The 24,009-nt window shown below is 36.3% G+C and overlaps 3 protein-coding genes across 5 annotated transcripts; 2 read left to right on the top strand and 1 right to left on the bottom strand.

Annotated features, from left to right (window-relative positions):
- Positions 1 to 713: 713 nt before the first annotated feature.
- On the bottom strand, positions 714 to 11,470 carry LOC111795801 (lysine--tRNA ligase, chloroplastic/mitochondrial). The gene is made up of 14 exons (XM_023678390.1): positions 11,139 to 11,470; positions 10,816 to 11,034; positions 10,343 to 10,454; positions 9,117 to 9,225; positions 8,398 to 8,455; positions 7,653 to 7,721; positions 6,445 to 6,552; positions 5,698 to 5,790; positions 5,488 to 5,592; positions 4,646 to 4,852; positions 4,143 to 4,237; positions 3,165 to 3,255; positions 1,931 to 2,107; positions 714 to 1,160 (listed from the first exon to the last, which is right to left on the bottom strand). Exons 1-14 carry the CDS (start codon positions 11,412 to 11,414, stop codon positions 1,068 to 1,070), a joined length of 1,812 nt encoding a protein of 603 aa, XP_023534158.1. The 5' UTR covers positions 11,415 to 11,470; the 3' UTR covers positions 714 to 1,067.
- A 1,479-nt stretch (positions 11,471 to 12,949) lies between these two features.
- Positions 12,950 to 16,496, top strand: LOC111795367. Of its 2 annotated transcripts, none has more exons than XM_023677744.1 (2): positions 12,950 to 13,510; positions 15,466 to 16,019. In XM_023677744.1, the coding sequence occupies exon 1, from the start codon at positions 13,259 to 13,261 to the stop codon at positions 13,496 to 13,498; it is 240 nt and encodes a 79-aa protein (XP_023533512.1). In that variant the 5' UTR covers positions 12,950 to 13,258; the 3' UTR covers positions 13,499 to 13,510; positions 15,466 to 16,019. The 2 variants fall into 2 exon arrangements, 1 of the variants encoding a protein (XP_023533512.1); XR_002815194.1 differs by lacking the exon at positions 12,950 to 13,510 and adding an exon at positions 14,639 to 15,144 and having other exon boundaries at positions 15,466 to 16,496.
- A 3,077-nt stretch (positions 16,497 to 19,573) lies between these two features.
- Positions 19,574 to 22,595, top strand: LOC111795366. 2 transcript variants are annotated; one of them, XM_023677743.1, is made up of 8 exons: positions 19,574 to 19,750; positions 19,856 to 20,065; positions 20,332 to 20,418; positions 20,507 to 20,764; positions 20,847 to 21,011; positions 21,090 to 21,143; positions 21,249 to 21,395; positions 21,895 to 22,595. In XM_023677743.1, the coding sequence occupies exons 2-8, from the start codon at positions 19,889 to 19,891 to the stop codon at positions 22,270 to 22,272; spliced, it is 1,266 nt and encodes a 421-aa protein (XP_023533511.1). In that variant the 5' UTR covers positions 19,574 to 19,750; positions 19,856 to 19,888; the 3' UTR covers positions 22,273 to 22,595. The 2 variants fall into 2 exon arrangements, with proteins under 2 accessions (XP_023533511.1, XP_023533510.1); XM_023677742.1 differs by having other exon boundaries at positions 19,574 to 20,065.
- Positions 22,596 to 24,009: the final 1,414 nt, after the last annotated feature.

The following is a 24,009-nucleotide window of genomic DNA, read 5'->3' as shown; positions in this document are numbered from 1 at the left end:
CTTTCGTCTTTCCTGACAGTGAACTCGACTGTAAACTAATGTTTCGGCTTTCCTTAATAATGAATTACCTTGACTCTCTTTTATCCCTCGAAGGCAGTAAAAAATGACTAAGACTCGAAAGAATTCGAGCTTCGATTAAGGGGAGGCGTACTTTGGAATGTCGAACAAAGGACTCCAAAAAGAAAAATGAGTCAAGCCTCTTCGAAGGCAATCGGCTTCTCCAAAAGGTCTCACACCAATGGAGAGAGTATTCATGGATTATAAACCCCTAAATTAGTCGATGTAGGACTTTATCATCCAACAGAGAGAATACATAGTAAAGTCTTCTAAAAGCAAAGATCAACTTATTTTATGGTAAAAAAAAACGAGTAAATTAAGCATACTATTGAACTGAAGATTGATTCTCTCCTGAACTATGTAGTACGTTATATATTATTTCTAGCAAGCCAGATATGTCCTTTCTAGCAAGGCACAGCCGAGTATGCCCTGTTCTATTCCCACCGGGAGAAAGACGCACAAAAGAGTAGGAAGTTATTTTTATATCGAAATTAAACAAATAATAATAATAATAATTTTCACACAAACATAAGGTAAACATATTTCATAAATTTAAATAGAAAATGCCAATAGAGATCAAGTTTAAAGAAAAAAAAGTTAACAATAAAGAATAATTTTAAGTTTTGAAGTACATTGTAAATTAGCATGACTAAAATGGAACAAATCAGAAGTAAATACGAACATTATCAATCAGATAAAGGTACACATGGTTGAAGTCCTCCACACTCAACCATCCAGAGCTTTTAAATGACTGAAGTCAATTCATACATTAATTTTATTAGTCTCTAATCTCAATCCAATACACAAAATTGATTAATGCCCTCGTCCTAACGATAAACTTAAAATCCCATTGCCTTTACAGCAATAAATAGCTAACAGAAATGGATAGTAAACCTTAAGTAGCATGCATAAACTTGAGCTCATACCTTCAAAACTGCTCCCACGACCCAACAAGCCATGGAATTTAGATATACAAGCATTGAGCCTCTCCCCCGTCACCTTTCCTAACATTACTGCTGGATTTTAAGCACTGGAAAAGCAATTACATCTCGAATGCTTGCAGAATTTGTCAGAAGCATCACTAATCTATCAATTCCAATTCCCTGAAAGTTGAGTTCTTTCATCAGTTTAGTTACAGAAAGGAAATGGGATTCTAACCATGCAAAGTAAAAGAAAAAGATCTGATAAGAAAAAAGAGAGTGCTCGATCGGAACAACGGCTAACAAAGACCGTAATTACATAGATAATAGCTCCTCCTGCTCCATGTTTCTTGATAACATCCAATATTTCAATATTAATCTCTACATGTTTCTTGATAACATCCAATATTTCAATATTAATCTCTACATCGAGGAAGATATATCTATATGTGAACATAAACTTTTCATAATACGATACAAGACCGGTTTAAAGAAATATATTTTTAACTATCCTCGACAAAATACTAGTAGAAATTAAAATCTATTACAGTGATGTAGAATTTTTACTTTTAAATTCCAATAATCTCCTAGATGTAGGTAACGTGACATTTTTTTTTTCTTTCTAATTTACATTAATGCTCTTATGAAAATCTGTCAATTTCATTATAGCTCGAACGTCTGTCCCAAACATTGCGTACAAATTTACAACGTTCTGATTTTGTAATTTGTATTATGCACTTGATAATTCTAGACTACTAGCAAGCAAATGGAAGAGACTTCAGCAACTGGTTTTCAGATATGAAAACTTCAGAGCATCTAAGAAATAGCCATTTAAGATTTTCGTTGGCCATTTTTCAAAGGAAAGAGCAAGCCAGAGTTTCAATAGCAGTTTCGTTGAGGGATGTCATCCAAAACGTGATAAAGTAAAGTGGACAGAGAAAAGATAACAATACCAGGCCAGAAGCAGGTGGCATTCCATATTCCAGAGCTGTAAGAAAGTCATCATCAAGTGTCACTTCATAAGAGTCATCCTCGTCTTTTTTCTGACTTCCATCTATAGCGTCTGTTCCAGAAACAGCTACACCACGCTTCTCATTATGTTGCCTAATCTGCTCTTCAAATCGACCCCTCTGCCATTTTTTAAAATAAACATGAAAATCTTTCCAATCATCAGTCTATAACTTTACAATAAAAATTATTATTTGTTGACATGACATGAACCAATAACACATGAGCATACTAAGCACGAAGAAAATGGTGCTCTTTGACTGGAAGAGTTGGGTCCAAACCAAAAGCCATTTCTTTTGGTAACCCTTTGACTGGAAGAGTCTCTAGAAGATTTAACGAAGTAAAGAAAAGTTATCTTTCAAAAGGCTTTAGATTATCCAGTTCAGTTTGACTTGTATGCCAACGATTTTCTCTCTTCTTCAAATGCAGAGGAAAATGACTAATATTATTGGTAAGAAAATAAGGAACTCTCTCCAGGCTAGGGAAGGTCTCAACACTGGAAGCCTTTTGGTGGAATGAAAGAAAGTTCCTAATAAAAATGAAGATGGCAGTAGGCACCAGCAACCTTAAGGAAAGAAATCGTATATTGATCTACAAATGGATTTGGAGTATTCCCCCATGAAAGTCGCTATTTATGGTAATTTTATTTCAAGGAAGTAAGGGGTACACAGGAGACTGGGTTACTGCCAAGAATACAACAAGAGGCATGAGTCCAGAGTTACTAGAAATCTCGTTTGTTGCAGAAAACTTAGCGATCAGTTCCTTTCACTTAGTGTCGAGTGTTGACCATGGCTTAGTACCAACTTCTAGAATAATTTATAGGCCATGAATAAGCCTTTGAGTGCCACGCCCAAGTGATTGTAACATTGTGGGGCCACTAGAAATCTTCTCGGACTAGCCCACCAAATCTAAGTTTGAAACATGTGGAGGAAAGAAGGTAGGGGCCCTAGATTAACGGAAAGACTTGTCCCTAAAACCAAATTGGAGATAATTTCATACCATCTATGAAATGTTTCAATTTCATATTGAATGAAGACAAAGAATTCAAAATGATAGTAGAGTTCTTGAATCAATATCCATGTACGAGACCTCTGACCTTCTGCACTCCAACTTTAAACAGTAAAAAGTTTCATCAGACATATACCTCTGGCATAACTAATTGACTTAATTAACTCTTACCTGATCGATAGGATCGGTCAATTCAGAAAATGCATTGGCCAGCTCGCGACCACAAATGAAAAGTTCGAACCTTTCTGTCAACCCAGCATGCCTAATAATACAGAAGAAAAAATTAACATTTTAACCCCCTCCTGGATAAGAATTAAAAAAGAAAACAAAGAATACAAGCTAAACAAAATCAAGGAACCGAAAGCTTCTAGGTCAAGGCTTGACATGAGCGTGTCATGATCACGACACCGCATGGTTGAAAATGTGTGACTGTGACACACAGCATATTCTAAACACTACGAGCATCTACATTTATGCACCACAATAATTTACTTGGATCTCTCAGTAAGGCCAGGTAATAAATAAAAACCCAAATAGGAACTACTTAGCAAGACAAGATCATAAGAAATAAAAAGACAAAACTCTTTCAAGGGTATAGCTGAGATTGGAATATTGTCATCCCTCCAATATCTCAATACATTAAGTATGAGTGTAAGCAGTTTGGTTTGGTTTGAGTGTAAAACTGGAACTGAACCGTCAGATATATAAAGGAATGTATAGAACTGAACTAAACCGGTCCGAACCGATCAACCGATGGTTTTAAGACGGTTCAGTCCAGTGATTCATGGTTGGGATAAGATAGGTGGGCATAGGTGCCAGAAGGATAACAGATATATACATGCGTATCCTTATGGTTACAAGCCTGACTTTCAGGCGAACTACTTCACTAACATTGTTTGATATGTTGTCCAACTTTTTAATACAAATATTATCAACTGGCTCGGTTATATTCAGTTTAACCGTTCAAAACCCAAGGCTCACCAAAAAAATTTGGTTTTCTTTATTTGAAAACCCCAGCTGCCAAACCGAACCGATATCAGTTTCGGTCGGGTTAAGTGGTTTTTTCGGTTTTTCCCTTACACCCCTAACATTAAAAATACATGAAACACTAAGCTAGAAACATAGAATACCAACACGTGGGCTTCATACCTTCTGTGAGGTTTTGCCAGAGGAGATATCTCGATTGGGTAATCCAACACAAAAGTGGGTTGAAGGAGCTTCGGTTCTACAATAAGCTCGAAAATCTGGACACATAATATGCAAATCCATAAGAATTAAAGTAATAAAGACAACTCTTTGTTCTGTGATGACTATTTCATTACACCAAAGCATGGACATAGGCCAAAGGAGCCCAAACTAAGACAAGAAAGATACAAGAAGGTCTTCAAATTAAGAGAATATAGGCCAAAAGACAGAGAGAAACGAGAAAATCATCCAATTTATCAGATATAACTTTAACTATTACAAAAGGAAAGAAGAAAGTTATCGACGCCCACACGAAAGCTGCAAAGTGGAGAAGTTATAAAATGACAACAAATGAATCCAAACAAACGGACTAATTGCATCCGTGAAGCTTCAAGAAAGGACTAACATATTCTAACAGAACATACATGTGTAAAGTTAAAAGTTCCTAGGTAGAGATGGAGCATAACCTCAGATAGAAGGTGACCAATTGATTGACTTGCTTCAATAGAAGTTTTGTCCTTATACTCAAGGGTATCCCCAATGGTCCTCAAAGTAACTTCTTTGGCAACTTTAAGGTCATTTCCAAACTCATTTAAATCAATCCCAGTGGCTTCTTTAACGAGGTTGTGCATTGTTTCTCTCCTCCAAGGCCTTTCAAGGCATATTTCAACTCCCTACAAAGATGTATGGATTAACCACCGTATAAGGTCCTTCATATAATTGACAATCACCAGCTAGAATGTTCTGTAAAGGTGTGCAACTTTTTACATCAGAGCAGAAAGATAGATTTACATGCTCCAATGAGAAAAATGAGAAGCAACGGGGACTTTTCATATCAAATTCTCCTTAAAACTAGTTTTCTTTATATATTTATTTATAAGAAATGAGTTTCATTAAAACGAAAGAATACAAGAGAGAGGAGAAGAAGTTCTCACAACTTGTCTAAGAGCTTGCATAAAAGCACTTACTAATGGACATCTATGCCACCTATAGCTTAAGATGACAATTAAAATATANAATATGAGCTCCATGTTGAAGCTAAACCATTCACCCTCCGCCAAAAAATACCATCATCTACAAAAAGGTCTTGGAATGTTCTTCTATTCCTTTCAAGAAAAAGTTCCAAGGAACTTTTATAGCATTGATCTACAAAACTCCTTTAAGTGATACCCTTTAAAATTCTCTTTGATTGTTAAGAAAAATTTCAAAACTTGTAAAACAACTTTTCATTTTACAAAATAAAGCAAACAAGATTTCTCAAAATCCACATGGCAATAAACTAGAGTGTTCAAAGTTGAACTGGACATACCTGGTAATCAATTGAAAGTTTCCCATGAATAGCAAGAGCACAACGGGTAACAATTTCTTCTGCCATGTTCATCATACTCTGATAATCTGAATATGCTTCATATATCTATTAATCAAGTTATAAAATATTGATTAGAGCTTCATTTGCAAGATTCACCTTCAAAGTGTTTCCACATGGACAGAAGCAAGGAACGATCAAAAGAAAGCTTACCTCTATAGATGTAAACTCAGGATTATGACGAGTTGAAAGTCCTTCATTTCTGAATATGCGTCCAATTTCATATACTCTCTCGAAGCCACCAACCTGTCACCAACAATACTATATTCATCTAAATAATAAATATAAGTTTGTATATGTTGATAAAGAAAGAGTTATATTCAACAAATTAAGGGGAAAAAAAGAATAACGACATCATAGCTAGCATTAGGGGGAAAAAGGCATAAATATGCAACACAAGCATTTTTTTTTTTTGGGGGGGGGATAGCAACAACATAAACAGAGAACATGAAGCTTAGCATGATACTAGTTTTTTGCAAGTTAATTTATACCACCACACCTTTGGAACATCAATCACAGCCATAGGTTACTCAGTTTGCATACTTAGCAACCATCATTGTCTAAGTGATCACTGTTTGCTTTTTGGTTTTTGACTTTTGAAAATTAGACTTGTTTTCTCACCATTTCTCTACAATAGTCTTCATCTTTCATGAGAAAATACACGAATTCTTAGCCAAATTCTAAGAACAAAAACAAATATTTAAATTCTTTTTTTTTTAGTTTTCAAAATCATATGTTAAAAGTAGGCAACAAAACAGAGAAATTCATAGGTGGAAGTAGTGCTAATAAACTTAATTAAAAAAAAGCAAATGGTTATCAAACCGGGCCTTAGTAATAAAATAGCGGATCTGAAATTCTGTTCAGTACAACCATATAAAAAGTTAAATATTGATAACTCACTAGCATTCTTTTCAAGTGGAGCTCAGTAGCTATTCTTAAATACAGATCTCTCCCAATGGAATTGTGGTACGTGACAAAAGGCCTTGCTTCAGCTCCTCCAGCTGCTCCCTAGTTGATTAAACAAATCAAAAACCAAGTACAAGAAAGTAACTATATTTGGGTACTTAAATTTATAAATTAAACATTACATATAAGAAAATGATGATTCATCCAAAATTTTAAAAATTGCTTCTTTAACATTCTGACAATCAGGATCAAGTAAACAGTCTCACGAATAAACAATTTGATACCTACATATTTAACCAATATTATTTCTCTGGAAATAACTAGCTCAAATAATATCAATGTGATTTGGATAATGGATATAAGGTTTAACATAGATAGATGAAGAAATGCTTGCTTCTCAGAGGCAAGAAAGCAATGTAATTCAGGCCTGCCATAAGATAATTTCTCAGCTTTCCATCATATTGCAAGCTGTCAAAACTTGTTCGTACAAAGTACCATTAAATGGGAAGCTGCAAAAACAAAAGGCTAGATCTTTGAAAAAGACTCAAAAAGAAGAGGGGGTGCGGAAATAGTAGCTATAGGTCGATTTTCTATTTACAAAGCAACAGACTACAAGGAGGGGGTAGTTGTGATCATATTAACTAAAAGGAGGAGGACGTTGTCAGTTACTAAGAAGGAGAAAGGGAGTGAGAAAGAGAAGGAGGAGTAGAGATAGTTATGCTTTACAAAAAAATTAATGTCCAAAATGAGCAACAATCAACAGGCAACTACAAGTAAACGGAGTCAAATTTACTTCATATATTTCTTGAATGAGAAAATAAACTTCCATCAAGAAGAATGAAAGAAAAAAATCAAGGCAATACAGACAAACAGAGCCAAAATCCAAGTTAAGAAACCCAATGCTACTTGGATCATAAAGAGACATACATGAATATAAATCTTAATGAAATTTTGTTTCTGCATGTGTACACACATATGAACCTCATCAACTAAAGCAAAAATAGTTCATGGAGCCAACCAAGCAACCAAAAGAGATTCAGATGTTCGGTGTAAAAAAAATGGATCCATGTCAATGAGTTTTGGATGAGTAATTATCTCCAATTGACCTCAATTTTCAAATATGTAAATTTATCTTCTTCAGAAAAAATTAAAAGGTCTAATAAATTACATATAATTTAAATGAAGCTTGAATATTCACAAACCTGAAGGACTGGAGTCTCAACCTCAACAAATCCTAATGATTCCACAGTCTTGCGAATCTCTGATATTATCTATACAAATAAGAGATAGCAAGGATTTCAACACATTGAAGTACTTGACTTTTGTTATTTAAAAAAAAAAAAAAAAATTAACCTTTAAAAGTATTGCAACACATCACGTATGGGAGAAGGGGTTCAAACTACAACCTCCTAGAGAAAGTAGAGATCCTAACATGCCTAACCATTTGCTGACAAAAATTGATAACAGAACCTAGCATTATTGTTTTCTTTTTCATTCTTTTCTTTTTTAATAAGCTACTGATGCAATTTACAAGAGAGAAGGCAACTCCCCAAGGTTTATCATAAAAGTGCATGAACTAGAGTTGATATAGAAAGGAGAGTACAAAATTTTAGGTCCCTTTTGGTGATTTGGAGACATCTTCGAAAAAGAACAAAATGTAAGAGAACATTACGTATTATAACTGATAAAAAAATCTGTATATCTTTAAGTGTTTCACAGTCATTGCTAAAAGCACTGAAAAATAGATGAGACTGGTCCAGTTACTTGTTTTAAACATTGAAGAACGAAAATTAAATATATCAACTTATATTTGATCACATTGTCTACATGCCATGTCCACACTCTCAAGCCTCAAAGCAAGCCTGACAGATATGAATACAATGCATAGGCTTAATAACAAAATTATGCCTGCAAGTAGCTAACAAGAAATAGCTAAGCCTACATCACCTTTGCTCTTTTCCTGAATGTATCCGCTACTTCAGGATTCGCAATCATATCTACGTACCTGAAAATAAAATATGTAAATATGACATCAATGAAAATGAGATATTGAGCTGAAGCATATTTCAACTGCACGTTATCCATTTGAAGTGCAGTGTCTTCATAAGATTGAAACGATATCTAGACAAGTAAAAATTACAAGTGAAAAAAAAAAAGTAGGTATCTTTTCATCAGAAACAAATAATATATTAAAAAAGGGAAGGGATGAGAAAGCCCTTGAAGCCAACTTGATTTTAAAAGACATCCTAAGGTCTTTTTTTTTTATTTTTTATAAGAAGGCCTGAATACTCATCCTAATCGTTGAGGGTTTTCACAAAAAGGAAGACACATAAAAACAATAGTTTCCCATTTTGCAAGTTGTTTTCACTAGCCTTCGGTTAATTGATGATATAAAATCAGGCCAACCTCTACGGCAGAAAATATTGAGAGGTTTTCTCCCCATCAACAAGCAATAGAAATTAATATTCCCATTCAATGATATGCATTTCTTACTTAATGACATTATATCATGTCGGACATGAGCCCCCAAAAATAGGACAAATCAACTACAGTATCAAAATGTGACTTTCACAACTCTTAAAACAAAAGACATACTTAGAGAAATGGTTGTCCACAAGAATTAATATTTTTGAAATAGAAAATGAAATAAATGGGCCAAAAGTTACCGTTGGCGGTAGCGTTTATCAATATCAGTTAAACCATGATATTTGTCAGGAAGTGGAAGTAATGACTTCGTCAGGATTTCAAAAGAATTCACACAAACAGAAAGTTCCCCTGAAGAAAATGAAGGACAAAAAATTAAATAATAACATATCCAAGCGTTAATAATGTGGAAATGCAGTTCAGATCCATGAAAACATATGCCCCGCAGGCTTAATATATACATAAAGGAATCTAGAGATTAATACATAGCTAAGTGATTTTTGTTACTTGAGAACTTTTTAACCTTTTTAAAGGTTAAGAGTATTAATGTTACTTGAAAGTTCAAGAATATTTTTTTAAACGTGAAACTAACCGTTCTGTCTATATACTAACAGTAAAGGTATTAACTTTTTTAAACGTTTAAGGTTATTGATGAAACTTTTGAAAGTTCAAGATTATTTTTTTAAACAATTTTAAAACTTTATGGGTATTTTAAAAATAAAATACCAACCGTTTCCATTCAAAATTAACAATAAAAGTATTTTTGAATTTTTTTAAAAGTTTAAGGGTATTACTAAAATTTTTAAAACTTCAAAAATATTTTTAAAACAAGATACAAAATTCATGGATATTTTTTATAATTTAGCCAAACAAAAAACCAAAAACAAAATGGTTATCAAACAAGACTGGAATGATAGCTTCTAGCTTAAAAAATGAAAATGCAAAAGTCTGCCCATACATTTTCTCTCTTATTGTTCCAAGTATGATACGAAATACTCTTAATGTGGTCTCAAAATACTACTTTCTCAACTCTCATTATAATGGTTAAGGAAAAATGTAAATGAAGAGATTCTTTCTAATTCCTATGCTTCAAAGAAATGACAAAACAATATAACAAACAGTTCAACATCCAATCTCTACTAACGGTCAGTGTAGATGAAAATAATTATTACACGTCTCTAATCCTTCAGAGCAATCTACTTTACTCTTTCTTGAAAAACAGAAAATTAAATTAAATTTGGCTGACAGATTCGTATGCAACAGGCTGATTAATATAAGATTGATACTTGAGGTTCTCTCTTAATATCAATTAGATTTATAAGAAAATTTAGATTTTATTTTTAATAGCTACATCCAATGAGTGTTTAACTTCTAAGACTCTAGCTTCCAGAAGTTAACTGCATAAACTTTTTCATGCCAATAGAAAAATGTGATCTAGCCATTAAGAAACAACAGCGCGAGGACTCACCTTTCTCGGTTCGCTTAATTGAACCTCGTGCACCAAGAATATCGCCGATATCGACAAGATTCTTTAGCTGATCAAACTGATCATTTATGAGCCTTTCCTTCTCACAGTAAAGCTGAAATCAAAATTGTCAATCAATTATGTTGATTCATGGCCTATATTAAGAAGAGCAGAAGTAGAAGACTCTGCATGATGGATATAACTTAAAAATGACTAAAAATACGTCATTCTCGTGGATTTACGCGAGAACGAAATTAAACAGACCAATCGTCAAATGGTCTCTGAATCATGTTCACAGCCATCTAACATGAAAAACAAAAATTTCCCCTACTTAAAAGGACATACTCTACTACCTTGAACAAGCAGTAATCTTATATGCATTCCATAAACTTTCACCAATCCCAGCAGCGACTTGACGAAACAATGGCGTGGATATATGTGTAAGTTAATCAATTGAAGCAAGCGAGTATACGAACCTGAATTGTACCAGAATCGTCTCTTAATGTCAGAAATGCAAGCTTTCCAAACGCACGGCGAGCCACAATCCTTCCAGCTATTGACACAGAACTCGTATCGCTATTAGACTCTTCGCCATTGCCTAGATGCTTATACAACTCTTGCAGCTGACTAGCAGTATGAGTCCTGTCCCACGTATATGCATAAGGTTCCAACCCCTTGCTCCTCAATTCCTCAACCTAACACAACAACATAAATGTCCCAACACATTCAACCAAGTCCAGAAAGAAAATAGACGGGAAGAGGTGGAGTATAGTGCATTTGTAAGTGGTATGAGAAGAACCTTCTTTAAGCGAATTGCACGAACCGCCTCCCTGTCGGACGTAGAAGAAGGAGATGAAGTAGTCGAGGAGGAAGAACGGCGGCTACGGCCGGAAAGCTTGACCTTTCCGTCACCAGCAGTGGAGGTTGCGGCGGAAGAACAGCGACGAAGGAAGAGGGCGGAACGAGAAGATTTGGGAGCAAGGGCGGAGATTGTCGAAGAGGAAGAAGCCAAGCGAATGAGGTGCTTGAACAATGGCTGGGAGCATACTGCCCCGTAGAGCTTCAAGGCCTCCATTGGATTCACTCCGTCCTCCTTCCTGTGCGCGTTACCCAAATCAGCGCTTTATCTACTCCGATGGCATGCCCCAATTCCACTTGGAGCCACTGACCCGCCATTTTACTGATTAATGACGTCACTATTTGTTATTTTTATAATTTTAATAAATTTTCAATAAGTTTATGATCATATTAAAAAAAAAAAAAAAAGAGAACTTATATCTATATTTATTATGAGGTTTAGTGTAATAAAAATTAGGCTACAAAATTCAAACTTTTTGAATTATTTCGATGATGAAAGGAAGTGACTCACCGAGAAGTTTTTGCCCTCTAAGAGCTAGCCTCAATGTGGTCTTAATCGATTCCTTTCAGGGGTTGGCCCATGTGGCCTANAATTATTTCGATGATGAAAGGAAGTGACTCACCGAGAAGTTTTCGATCGGGGGTTGCCCTCTAAGAGCTAGCCTCAATGTGGTCTTAATCGATTCCTTTCAGGGGTTGGCTCATGTGGCCTGNCATGTGGCCTAACTCGATCTCGATGACTTGGTCTTTGCTTGGACAACTTGCCCTAAACCAATTTCAACTAGTTTCTCTGTCATATCCCATATTGGTTGGTGAGGAGAACAAACCACTATTCATAAGGGTGTGGAAACTTTCCCCTAATAAACGTGTTTTAAAGCCTTAAGGGGAAGCTCGAGAGGAAAAGCCCAAAGAGAATAATATCTGTTAGCGGTGGATCTGGGCCGTTACAAATGATATCAGAGCTAGACATCGAGGTGGTGTGCCAGTAAGAACGCCGAGTCCCAAAAGGGGGTGGATTTGGGGACGGTCCCACATCGTTTGGAGGAAGAAAAGAGTGTCAGCGAAGACGCTGGGCCCCGAAGGGAGGAGAACAAACCGCCATTTACTCAAGGGATTGGAACTCTTGGGTCTTCGCTAGCCCGTGTGGGGTCGACTCTCTTTGCTTTATGTGATTTTCTTTATTGGGTCACACGTTCAATATATATTCAATACAAAATTATTCGCTAAAAAAGCTTAAAAGACATTGACATGGCCATAGTCAACGTACACATAGCTGGTATGAACATCGACGTGTGAATCAACAAAGAAAACACAAAGACACAAATCTTGGAATTGTGAGACTGAGTACTTAGTTGAACTTACATCCACTAGATTCACGATATTCTATTTGCATTAAGTCTAATAGAACTAAAAGGCATCCAACCGAGCTCAAAAGGGTCTTCTTATGTTAGGGGCAAGCTCAAACGTGCCCAAAAAGTATCGGGACAACTCGAGCCTCACCCCTAGTCGAGGTGGTCGTTTTAGTCTTGGACTCATAGGTCATCTTTAACACAAGGCCTATATTGGGCATTGGTGCAGTTGGTTGGGCCCGAGGTAGGGTCGAGTTTTGGCTAGTCCGCCTTGGACCAGTGATTTCTACTTCATACTTCAACATATAATAACCACATAAAATTTGGGCATTGCCGTCCATATGTTCATATGAAATTTCACAATTCTGTTCAAATCTCGTCTCGTGGCCCATTTCGTCGAGGATTTGACACGTACCGAACAAGATACCGATAAAACAAAGCTATAATCTCGAGTTGACTCGTGAATTTCCTGTGAAAATCGAATTAAAATTGAAGCCCGATTTGTGGCTTCGCTGTCGAGATCAAAGAATATGTGGTGGAACGAAATTTGGAAAAGAAACTAGAGTATTGGGTCAAAACTCGAATGGAAAGGGAGATGGTGAATTCTTCAAGCCACAGCTGAAGAACAGAGCACAAATCCGTTGAAGAACACAGAACTAGATCACTAATCGGGCATATTATCGTGTTCATCGCGACAGCCACTGAGAAATCAATGGTATTTAACAGCTTAATCGTGTTATCGGTTGCTCATTTATCGGCCGATGCATCGCAATGCATTGCACGATCTCCCGATCGCCTCACCAGCCACCAACTTCTTTATGTTCTCTTCAGCTACCCTCTTCAACAGCTCTCTCGCCTCGCCCTCTCTATATGGACCTTCTTATGCGTTCCTCCACCGGGTTCCTTTTACTATTACTACTACTCCTCCGACTACGATTCCTCATCCGAATGAATTCTCTCTCTGGTAATTTCTCCTTCTTTTCTTCAATTATGAGATTGCGCGATCCTAACTATTCACTCGTCAATTTCTGCTTCTGGAATCCCTTTTTTTTTTCCCTTCTTTCTCACAATTCGATTATGCGTGATTCGTCTTCATAACATCAGATTTGACATTTTCTGAGCATAATCATGTGTTCGCTGACATTTTTCTAGCTTTTTTTTTTTTTTTTTGTCAAAGTTCATTGAGTATGATAGTAATCCACAACGAGCTAGTAGTTAAGACAACACCATCTATCACTTACATTGAAAGATTGCTTGCTAGTTTGTCAACTGAGTGATTTAAACCAACACCATCTTCTGCGTCTTCTTAAGTAATGATTGTTTTATTTGATTTCGTTGGTTGAGGTATCTGCTCTGTGTTACATCTCATGCTTTTCAATTTGTTGTGTTCATTGAGGTTCTCCAGCTACCACTTAATTTTTAGTTGGGGAGGGGAACAAAATATTTCTTGGTGTGAAAACCTCTCCCAAGTAAACGGTTTTAAAATCGTGAGGTTGGTGGCGATATGTAATGGGCCAAAGCGGATAATATCTGCTAGCGGTGGGCTTGGGCTTGGGCTTGGGCTTGGGCCGTTACATTATACCACCACTTGCCTTATGATTCATCATAAATGTCACAGATATGCTTGATTTATTTGGTGGAGATTTGCTCAATAATGTTGTATCTGTTACTCTCTGGCTTGAATTTGATCCTCTTCAAGGGATTGAACAGTGGTCTGATCAATGGCTTCATTAATAGGTTTGTTGTTTTTATAGGCAAAGTGGTTGGAGTGGATGAGAGTAGGAATTTAGTCATAAGGAAAGCCTTCTTTTCATTTTCCATATTATCTTCTCCCACCATTGTAGAACATTGAATATGTTCTGTTAACATTTCACCTAAAAGCTTAAGTTGTTAGATCTCTGAAACACGGATGATTAATATGAAGAGAGGAAGGAAATAACTCTCGAGGGATTTGAACTTATGGTTTCATTTGAAACTATCACACTTGATCAGAATTTCGTGGAGACGAGGTGTGAGATCCCATATTGGTTGGAGAGGAGAACGAAGCATTCAAGGACATGGAAACCTCTCCCTAGTGCACGCGTTTTAAAACCTCGAGGGAAAGCTCGAAAGGAAAAGCCCAAAAAGGACAATATCTACTAGCAGTGAGCTTGAGCTGTTACAGGGGGAATGAAATGGGGGCAGGGAAGCCATCCTTGGCCTTGTCCATTCCCTTGTTTAGTGTGTTGTATACATATGCAATTTATAAATCTATCGTTTGGCTTGGGAACCTTACCAAATCAGGGCTTGTGACTTTCTCCGTGTTCATATAGGATCATCATTTCTAATCTTAACACCTGAGACCTCTTAGTATCTGTAGGTTTTCTATAAATCTATTGAGAAGATGAATACAAATTAATATGAATCAGATATTTCTGCAGTCGGAGTGGTACAAAGGATTGGCTGTTCTCAGAATGTGGAAGTTTCAGGGTTCTTGGTGCCTAATGAGGACATTACATTTACTTGGAAAGACGAGGCTTCTGTTCAAGTAATGCAAGTATGAAATAGACCACTTGAACTTGGAAGATTATGGAAGAAAAATTTGAGTTTGTTTAAAATGTATGTTTTCTTCGTCTCTGTCTTCTCGAACTAAATGCAACATTTGGGCGTTATAGTAACGGATATTACAAGGATGTGTTGGCTTTCTTTTAGAATGTTGGATAGAAAATAAACGTGGTGGTGATGTGGATCTACGTGGCAACTTGTGCACTTGTCTGGACGAACTTTTCGTTCAACATTCTAGTGTTTTTTCTATTCCAAGCGTAGTTTTGAAGCGCTAATGAATATTTTTTCGATCTCTTGCTGGCATCTTGTTCTGTTTTTATAACACTAAGTGTAGCCTTTAATGCAATTTAATGGTGGTTTCATTGTTTGATGAAGGGTGGACGCTTGGAGTTGCATTCCCATTCTAGCATCTGAACAGTTCTTAGCAAGCTTTGTGTGAATGCGATTGTGACAAAAGGCATATGAAGTCCTCACCAATTCGGTTACGGCCCTTGTCGGGTGTGTCTCGCTTCCAAGTTCCAACATCTGCTTGTTTTTTTTGAAAAGCTTTACCAAATAATGTACAGCACATGAAGCCATCTGGTTACTTACCTCGTTGGCTCGTATCCATGGATTAGTAGCGCACGGTGGCTAAGTTTGTAAATATGATTTTTTCCTACTCAGGGGAAGGTAACAAAGTGAAAGAAGAATGCCAGAATTGTGTGTTTTCACTCTTAGATTGGTGTTCGTTTTATTAGAGCGTTTGCAGATTTCAGCTCAGGTTGCCTTACGTTAAAGTCGGGGTTTGTCGGTCAGCTTGACCCGACATTGTGTGGATCATTTGAGAAATGATTGGATTGTAAGGAATGAATGAATGTCTGTCTGTTAATGAAAGTGCTTGGAAGATGATCACTTTTTGCTAATAATCCATGAGGTGATGGTTGGTTTGATTAGGCTTTGCAGGTTTGATTGTGGACAGAGGAAGCTGTAATTACATGTTATTGTGAAAAAGGCACCAATCACGGCAAACAAACAGCGCCCAGCCCAATCCAACACAACCCACATGCTAATTATTGAGTCCAAGACCACATTATACAATCATGAAGAGAAAACTCAGCCGTGTCGGTGTCCAAAATGTCTTGATGCGTTTAATTCTCAAAGTAGAGAGAGATCTGATAAGGTAGGTGGTTGTTTAGATGATTGGAAAGCTGTTGTTTTTTTTTTGTATGAGGGAAACTTAAATCACTGATGATCTCGAGGAAAAGAGTATATGTCAATTATCGTTGACTTAAACTTAGGTTAACCGAAAGGAGGTTGACAGAAAGCCATTTTGATCTACATGGTATCAATCCGAGTGATGGAAAAGAGTAGATGTCATTTATCGTTGACTTAAACTTGGGTTAACCAAAAAGAGTTTGACATAAAAGCAGCTATTTTGACCCACATGATATCGATCCGAGTGATGGAAAAGAGTACATGTCAATTATCGTGGATTTAAACTTAGGTTAACCGAAAGAAGGTTGACAGAAAGCAGTTATTTTGATCCACACGTTATCAATCTGAGTGATAAAAAAAAGTAGATGTCAATTATCGTTGACTTAATCTTAGGCAAACCAAAACGAGCTTCACAGAAAGCAGCTCTTTTGAACCACATGATATCAATCCGAGAGACAGAAAGCGTCTCTTTTGATCCAAACGATAACATTCCGAAAGATATAAAGTAGCCATTTTGATCCACATGATATCAACCCGAGTTCTCTCATATTGGCGCTGCTTTAACTCCTCTTCCACGCCACCATTTGGGCACTAGCTGCACCCATGGTCCACGCTCCATTTTGTTCATTCATTTATGTGAACTGTCTGCCATTCATTCCTTTTTCACCCCTAGTGCCCTTGTAGAGTTAGAATGTAGGGTATTTATTTGGCATTTGGTCCATAGGTTAGGGCTTGTGTGACGGACTATGAATTTTTACATTCTACCGATTACATATACTAGCTTGCTTCTAGTCATAATTTAATTCGGGGAGTTCTAGTGTTTATTTGGTTTCTAAATTTTAAAAATATCTATTAAATTCACGAACTTTCAATTATATATTCTACAAGCTTTTGAAGTTTAGGGGTTGGTTGGCATACTCGATTAGATTTGGATGGGGTTGAGTTCCAAATCCATACCCACGTTTGACCTATTGTAGTCACAATCCAATGGTTGCAAAATCAACTTCATTGGTTACACCTTCCGAAATCAACTTTAAACTTATGGTTTCTATTTTTTTCGTTAACTCGGGGAGACCCACTTTTTTTTTTTATATAGGAATCAGTAATTTCTCGCTTTATTTCTTGTAATTTTGTCGAACATTACTATATATATATATAACTTTATGGTTAGTTGTAAGTTAACAATATTCAAATAAACAAAAATAAACTATATTTAATTTCGAATTTATTAAAATGAAATGAATAATATTCCATTTTAACCCAAGAATTTAAAAAAAAAAAAAGATTTTTTAAAATAATAAGTATATTTAAAAAAGGAAAAGAAAGGGCAAAAAAGTAACTTTGAAGTGGGAAGGAGGTGTTGGGGAATCTGTAAAGCGAGTAATGAGTGGCAATTTGATAACGTTCATCCCTTTCTCTTTAATAATACTAAATTTTGTTTCTTCCACTTTTTTCTTTTTCTATTTTTCTATTTTATTTTCTATTTTTTATTCTATAAATGAAGTGTAAGCATGTACAATAATACCCAAAATATTAGTGAATATAAAATAAAATAATTATCTAAATCAAATTAAAATTCAAGGTTAAAAATGTAATTTTTAACGTGACATTTTTTTTATGACTTACCTAACCGCAATACTTTTTAACCCAAATTTAATCCGAATAAATTAGAATAATCATTTTACCTATAAATTATAAGTCGGGTAACAATTAAAAACTGTAAAACCTAAAATTACCGAGGGGATTTAGTAATTATTAAAAGAAAGATTCTTAATTGATGAGGTTGAAAAAATTGGGTTGAGTGAAATGAGGGAAATTAAAGCTAAATGATTGGAATTTGTTGAATTGGGAAGAGAAGGGCAAAAATGGAAAAGGGAGGAATCTTTTAAAGGCATTTGCAATACGACGTCGTATTCATTAATAATAAAATACAAAAGTGCTGCAAGTTTAGCATAGGATTCCATTTTTCTTTTTGGGATGCCTCTAATTTTTAACAAATAATATTAATTAAAAGCTAAGAACATTTTTTAATCTATTTAAAATAAAAAAAATTCACCAACCTTTTGCCTTAGCTCTTCGACCCGACCCTGAAAAAATATTCATTTCCCGTTTTGTCCCTGTACTTCTAGGACGACGAGAGCCGAGACACCTCCCTTTCCCGTTCACTCAATCATCCTCGAATGGTTGAAAATAAGTTAAGAATTTGTACGGTTTTCTAGTTTAATCTATTGTTAGAGTCTTGGTTGAGCTAGCTTGGCTAGTACAGTGGTCGATATGGCTCGTCTGGTTGTTTCTATCCTATTCAATTTGTTGTTCTTCGTAACAGATAACTTACAAGTGTTAGGAATCACGGATCTCCACAGTGGTATGATATTGAGCTAGCTTGGCTAGTACAGTGGTCGGTATAGCTTACAAGTGTTAGGAATCACGGATCTCCACAAATGGTATGATATTGAGCTAGCTTGGCTAGTACAGTGGTCGGTATAACTTACAAGTGTTAGGAATCACGGATCTCAACAATGGTATGATATTGAGCCAGCTTGGCTAGTACAGTAGTCGATATAGCTTACAAGTGTTAGGAATCACGGATCTCCACAATGGTATGATATTGAGCTAGCTTGGCTAGTACAGTAGTCGATATGGCTCGTTTGGTTGTTTTTGTCCTATTCAATCTGTTGTTCTTCGTAACCAGATACAGATACCTTACAAGTGTTAAGAATCACGGATCTCCACAATAGTATGATATTGTCCACTTTGAACATAAGCTCGAGTGACTTTGCTTTGGGCTTACCCAAAAGGCCCCGTAGTATTCATCACTTATAAATCCATGATCATTCCCTAAATTAACAGGTAACTCGACCCCTACCACCTATTAGATAGGTTTCTTTTGAAGTAGATACCTGAATGCCAAGTATGGCTCGTAATAATTTATCTTCGAGGGCATACGATGATTCTTTCACCATCTGAGGCATTAATTTACCTACTAAAATATCGCCCGTCTCTACCCACAATTCCAGCATCACAATTCTATTTTTGTTTAAATTTCGGAGTAAGCGGTTTCTAGAAGGTGGAATTCACTCCCAACCATCTTCGACAACAAGCTCAGCTCTAGAAGATACTGTGAAGTATTTATGGAACAATTTGATTAATATGATATTTTAATACTTGCAATGTGTATAAAATTCATGAAAGACCCAATGGTGTAGAACTTTGGTTCAGTCACTTTCATCATTTTCTCTCTCGTCATCGTGCAATCAAGATGATATAATATAAGAGTGATCTTTACCGCATCCGCCTCCATTTTTCCTTTTTTTTTCTTTTGGATTTTGCAAGAAAAGAAATGGCAATGGCAATGGCAATGGCTGACTGGTGAATTCCCACTTTTTATTGAGAAAGTAGGATCGATGGAAACATACGTTACATTCCATATAAAGCTGATTTAGAGAGAGAGAGAGCGCGCGAGCTGGTAGGTGGATCGTCATTTTGTGAAGTTTTTGGGCTTGTGTTTGTGCTCGAGCTTTGTTCTTCCACTTGGATTCACTCGCTGTTAGCTAATTTCACTTTGGATCAGTGGATTTTTTGGCATTTGGGCGGATTCCACCAAATGGTTCCTGCTCAGATTGGCAGAGGGACGGCTGCCGGGAGAGCTCCGGTGCTGGTTTTCTCTTTGTGGTGTCTGATCTGTCTGTCCCTCGCCGCTCGGTTATCCCCTTCCATGCAGCAGCTTGAAGTTCAGAAGCATCTCAGGCGCTTAAACAAGCCTCCATTGAAAACAATCGAGGTTTCTTCTCTCTCTTACTTTCTCCCTCTAAAAGATGCTTTGGTTTTTGCCTTTCGGAGTACTTTGAAGATAGCGAGAAAGTAATCGAGTATCATTCTTTTAGTTTTAATAATGTATGCTATGAGTATAGCCCCCTTTCAATGGATCGAGTATTGCAGCTTTCAATTTCAGCATATTGAGCAAAATTTTTGGATTTTCCAGTGTTCATGTTTCTCTTGATTTGTTATTCTGATCTGATTATGACTGTTCTTGTGATGTTCAAGCAGAGTCCAGATGGGGATATAATCGATTGTGTCCACATTTCTAATCAACCCGCTTTTGATCATCCTTTCCTCAAAGATCACAAAATTCTGGTTTGTTCTTCTTAGCTTTTGCAGCTACTTGAAGTATTTCTTCATATATCTGTCCTGAAATTCATTGAACACTTGTTTGGTATATCAGACGAGGCCTACTTACCACCCAGAAGGGCTGTTTGATGAGAGCAAGGTGTCCGAGAAGCCTAAAGAAAGAACAAACCCCATCAATCAACTGTGGCATACAAATGGAAGGTGCCCAGAAAACACCATTCCTATTAGAAGAACCAAGGAAGATGATGTTCTAAGAGCAAGCTCTGCCAAAAGATATGGAAAGAAAAGACATAGAAGCATTCCTCAACCGAGGTCTGCAGATCCTGATCTAATTAACCAAAGTGGTCATCAGGTAATTCTTTTCTCTTTTGAATACACTCAGTCTTCTTATGGTTTAGTTCTGATATCATGGTGTTCCCTTCGGAGCTGCTTAGCACGCAATAGCTTATGTGGAAGGAGATAAGTTTTATGGAGCAAAGGCCACAATCAACGTCTGGGAGCCCAAAATACAGCAGCCTAATGAGTTTAGCTTGTCTCAGTTATGGATATTAGGAGGCTCTTTTGGTCAAGATCTTAATAGTATTGAAGCTGGCTGGCAGGTACTATGGGTACTCATTGATACCAAAAGGCTTATCCAATAATTGTTGTTGCTCATAATTGATTGTTTATGACAACAGGTCAGTCCAGATCTGTATGGCGATAACAACACAAGACTCTTCACTTACTGGACTGTAAGATTGATTTGCTTCTGTGATGAATATATTGTCATCGAATCTTTGAGTTTTATTCTTCCAATTCCATATCATTGTTCTAATGACGATGAATGGTGTTTTCAGAGCGATGCATATCAAGCCACAGGTTGCTATAACCTCCTCTGCTCAGGGTTTATTCAAGTGAACAGCGAAATAGCCATGGGAGCAAGCATCTCGCCTGTGTCTGCATTTCGAAGTCCCCAGTATGATATCAGCATACTTATCTGGAAGGTAAGTGACAAACTTCACTTGGACAACTCAGAAAAGAAAAATTGAAACATCGACAATTGTGTTAAATGCTAAAAGACAAATGAAACTGACTGTGCAAAGATAAGTGCATGTGATCATTTTGAGAACATTGTCCTGCTGAGATGGGGTTTTCACATTAGGTGTTAGAATAATACCCACACGTATAATTTATGAGAAAAGGGTCGGAATCGAAAAAAATCGCAGTGGTTGAGATCGAAGATTCTCTTGTCATTTCCCCCAACTTGAGCTTTTAATATATGAAGAACCCACATGGGTGGCTTAGGGAAGTATTTTGATTGACATATAGTGTAAGAGCATAAGTCCACTGTGAGCAAATATTGTTCCCTTTAGACTTTCTCTCAAGATTTTTAAAACGGATCTGTTAGGGAGAGGTTTCTATAACTATATAATCAGGGAAAGTAATATTGAGTAGTTTGTTTGTTGTTGATGATTGAGAATTGAGATGACAAAACTTGTGTAGGATCCAAGTGAAGGACACTGGTGGATGCAGTTTGGCAATGACTACGTGTTGGGATATTGGCCATCTTTCCTATTCTCGTACCTGGCCGACAGTGCCTCGATGGTCGAGTGGGGAGGGGAGGTTGTGAATTCAGAGCCTGATGGATTGCACACTTCAACCCAGATGGGAAGTGGTCATTTTCCAGAAGAGGGGTTCGGGAAGTCGAGTTATTTCAGGAACATTCAAGTCGTTGACAGCTCAAACAATCTCAAAGCTCCCAAAGGGATTGGTACCTTTACAGAGCAATCAAACTGCTATGATGTTCAAACTGGCAGCAATGGAGATTGGGGCCATTACTTTTACTATGGAGGCCCTGGCAGAAACCAAAACTGCCCATGACCACTACACATCAATGTAACTCTCTCTTTCTCTCTCTCTCTCTCTCTCTCTCTCTCTCCTGTAACATGCATTCAAAAGCTAGTGAAATTCCTTTTCTCTCCTTTGTATACACCTCCTTGATCATGTGGGGTTGGGGTAGAAAGGTAAAATATGAGCTCTCCTCTGTAGTGTGAAGTAGTTTTAGGCACTTAAAAAGCTTGAAAGGAACAAAGCCTTTGTGAAGCTGCACTTTGTTTTGTTTTGTTTGTAGTTTACTCCTCTCTAAGAGGGGATGGTTGTTAATCAATGGATGAACTGATGAAAGCCTTTGTTTTTTGGTTAAAGATGATGGAAACTTTTGAGAGTGGAAAGGTGAGTGTGAGTGGGGGGGTGACAATGCGCTGTGCGCTCCCCACCACACCACATGAGGCTTAAAGTTGGGGCCATCCCCCACTTGCAAGCTGCCATTAATACTCTGTTTGAAATTGTTGGCTGGCTGCTTCTTTAAGCTTTTGCCTGCTTTTAGTTTCTGTTCTTAAGGAATCTTTTTATTTTTTTATTTGTAGAGTTTGCCTTTTGAATTTCCCTGCCATTCTCTTCCACCTCCTAACCACTCTGTAAATCTTGGGTGTTGTAATCTTTTTTTTACCCCCAACTTTCTTCATTTTTTAATCAAAACGGTCAAAAGTTTATATATTATCCTTAAAACTAAAAGAAAAAAAAAGTTAAAAAAAATATTTTTATACATAATTGTGGATGAAAGTTATTTGGTACTCTGTTTAAAAAATACCCTTCGACTTGGAATTTGGTTAGATTTGAAACCGCTCGAAAAATCCAATTACTTCACCTACTTTCACCTACTTCATTGCCATCAACCTATTCTCGCACCTTTGTTTAGAATGGTTTCATGTTCCTTCATCAAAGGGTTATTCCTCTCTATTCATCTCTTTTTTCAATTGTAATCTTGATTAGTTTGCAAAATTGAACGATTGATTTGCCTTTGACCCTCAATTCGATTATTTTCTGGGAATGTTGCTCGGGGTTGGTAAGCCGTGTATTTGGGAGAAAATGAAAACAAAGGCTTTCACTTTTTTACACCCTCTTTTGGTCTTGCAAAGATATTTAAAAAATAGTCTTCAGTATCTTTTAACTTTTTAAAAAAATTTAAAATCATTTTTACTGTTAATACTCTTTAAAAAATGTCTATGAACTTTTAACTTTTAACCTTTATAAAAAATATTTTTTAATGAATATATAGATAAAAATTCTTCATCTACACTTTAAAGATAATATCTCTTTTAAATTTTAAAAGAACTCTCGGTTTAAGTTTAAGGATATTAATGTAATTTAAAAGTTTACGAGATATTTTCATAACATTTTCATCCATCCATGTACTAAAAGTATTTTAAACTTTTTAAAAAAGTTTATAAGTTCTGATTTTTTTAAAAAAGTTTGTATTTATTAATTAAATTTTTGAAAAATTAAAAGAGAATACTTTTAAAAGTTAAATCTTTTTTAATTAATAGTATTGTTTACTCAGTTTCATCCTTTCTTTACTTTCTAAAGGCTCTGAAATTGGGCGACTCGTGAGGAGCTATAAAGGGAAAAAGGTAGAATGTCACCTCTTAAGGGAAAGGAATAAGTATGGCGGCAACCTTTTTTTTTGGTTGATGGAAGATTTGACATCTTCCATTACAATTAAAGACATTGAAAATCAATGTACAAAAAAGTGAAGAACAAGGAAGAGATTATGCTTCA

The sequence above is a fragment of the Cucurbita pepo genome, chromosome LG05 (genome assembly GCF_002806865.2).
Source record: "Cucurbita pepo subsp. pepo cultivar mu-cu-16 chromosome LG05, ASM280686v2, whole genome shotgun sequence".
NCBI lineage: Eukaryota > Viridiplantae > Streptophyta > Magnoliopsida > Cucurbitales > Cucurbitaceae > Cucurbita > Cucurbita pepo.
The sequence above is the reverse complement of the archived record's forward strand: the minus strand, read 5'-3'. Positions and strand labels throughout refer to the sequence as shown.

Excerpts from the sequence above, each read along its gene's own strand:
- LOC111795366 (XM_023677743.1), top strand. The coding sequence starts at position 19,889 with ATGGTTCCTGCTCAGATTGGCAGAGGGACGGCTGCCGGGAGAGCTCCG. Across the intron at positions 20,066-20,331 it reads CTCCATTGAAAACAATCGAG|AGTCCAGATGGGGATATAAT; the intron begins GTTTCTTCTCTC and ends ATGTTCAAGCAG. Across the intron at positions 21,012-21,089 it reads GTATTGAAGCTGGCTGGCAG|GTCAGTCCAGATCTGTATGG; the intron begins GTACTATGGGTA and ends TTATGACAACAG.
- LOC111795367 (XM_023677744.1), top strand. The coding sequence starts at position 13,259 with ATGGTATTTAACAGCTTAATCGTGTTATCGGTTGCTCATTTATCGGCC.
- LOC111795801 (XM_023678390.1), bottom strand. The coding sequence starts at position 11,414 with ATGGAGGCCTTGAAGCTCTACGGGGCAGTATGCTCCCAGCCATTGTTC. Across the intron at positions 2,108-3,164 it reads TGACCGATCCTATCGATCAG|AGGGGTCGATTTGAAGAGCA; the intron begins GTAAGAGTTAAT and ends AAAAAATGGCAG. Across the intron at positions 1,161-1,930 it reads TGCCACCTGCTTCTGGCCTG|GGAATTGGAATTGATAGATT; the intron begins GTATTGTTATCT and ends CTCAACTTTCAG.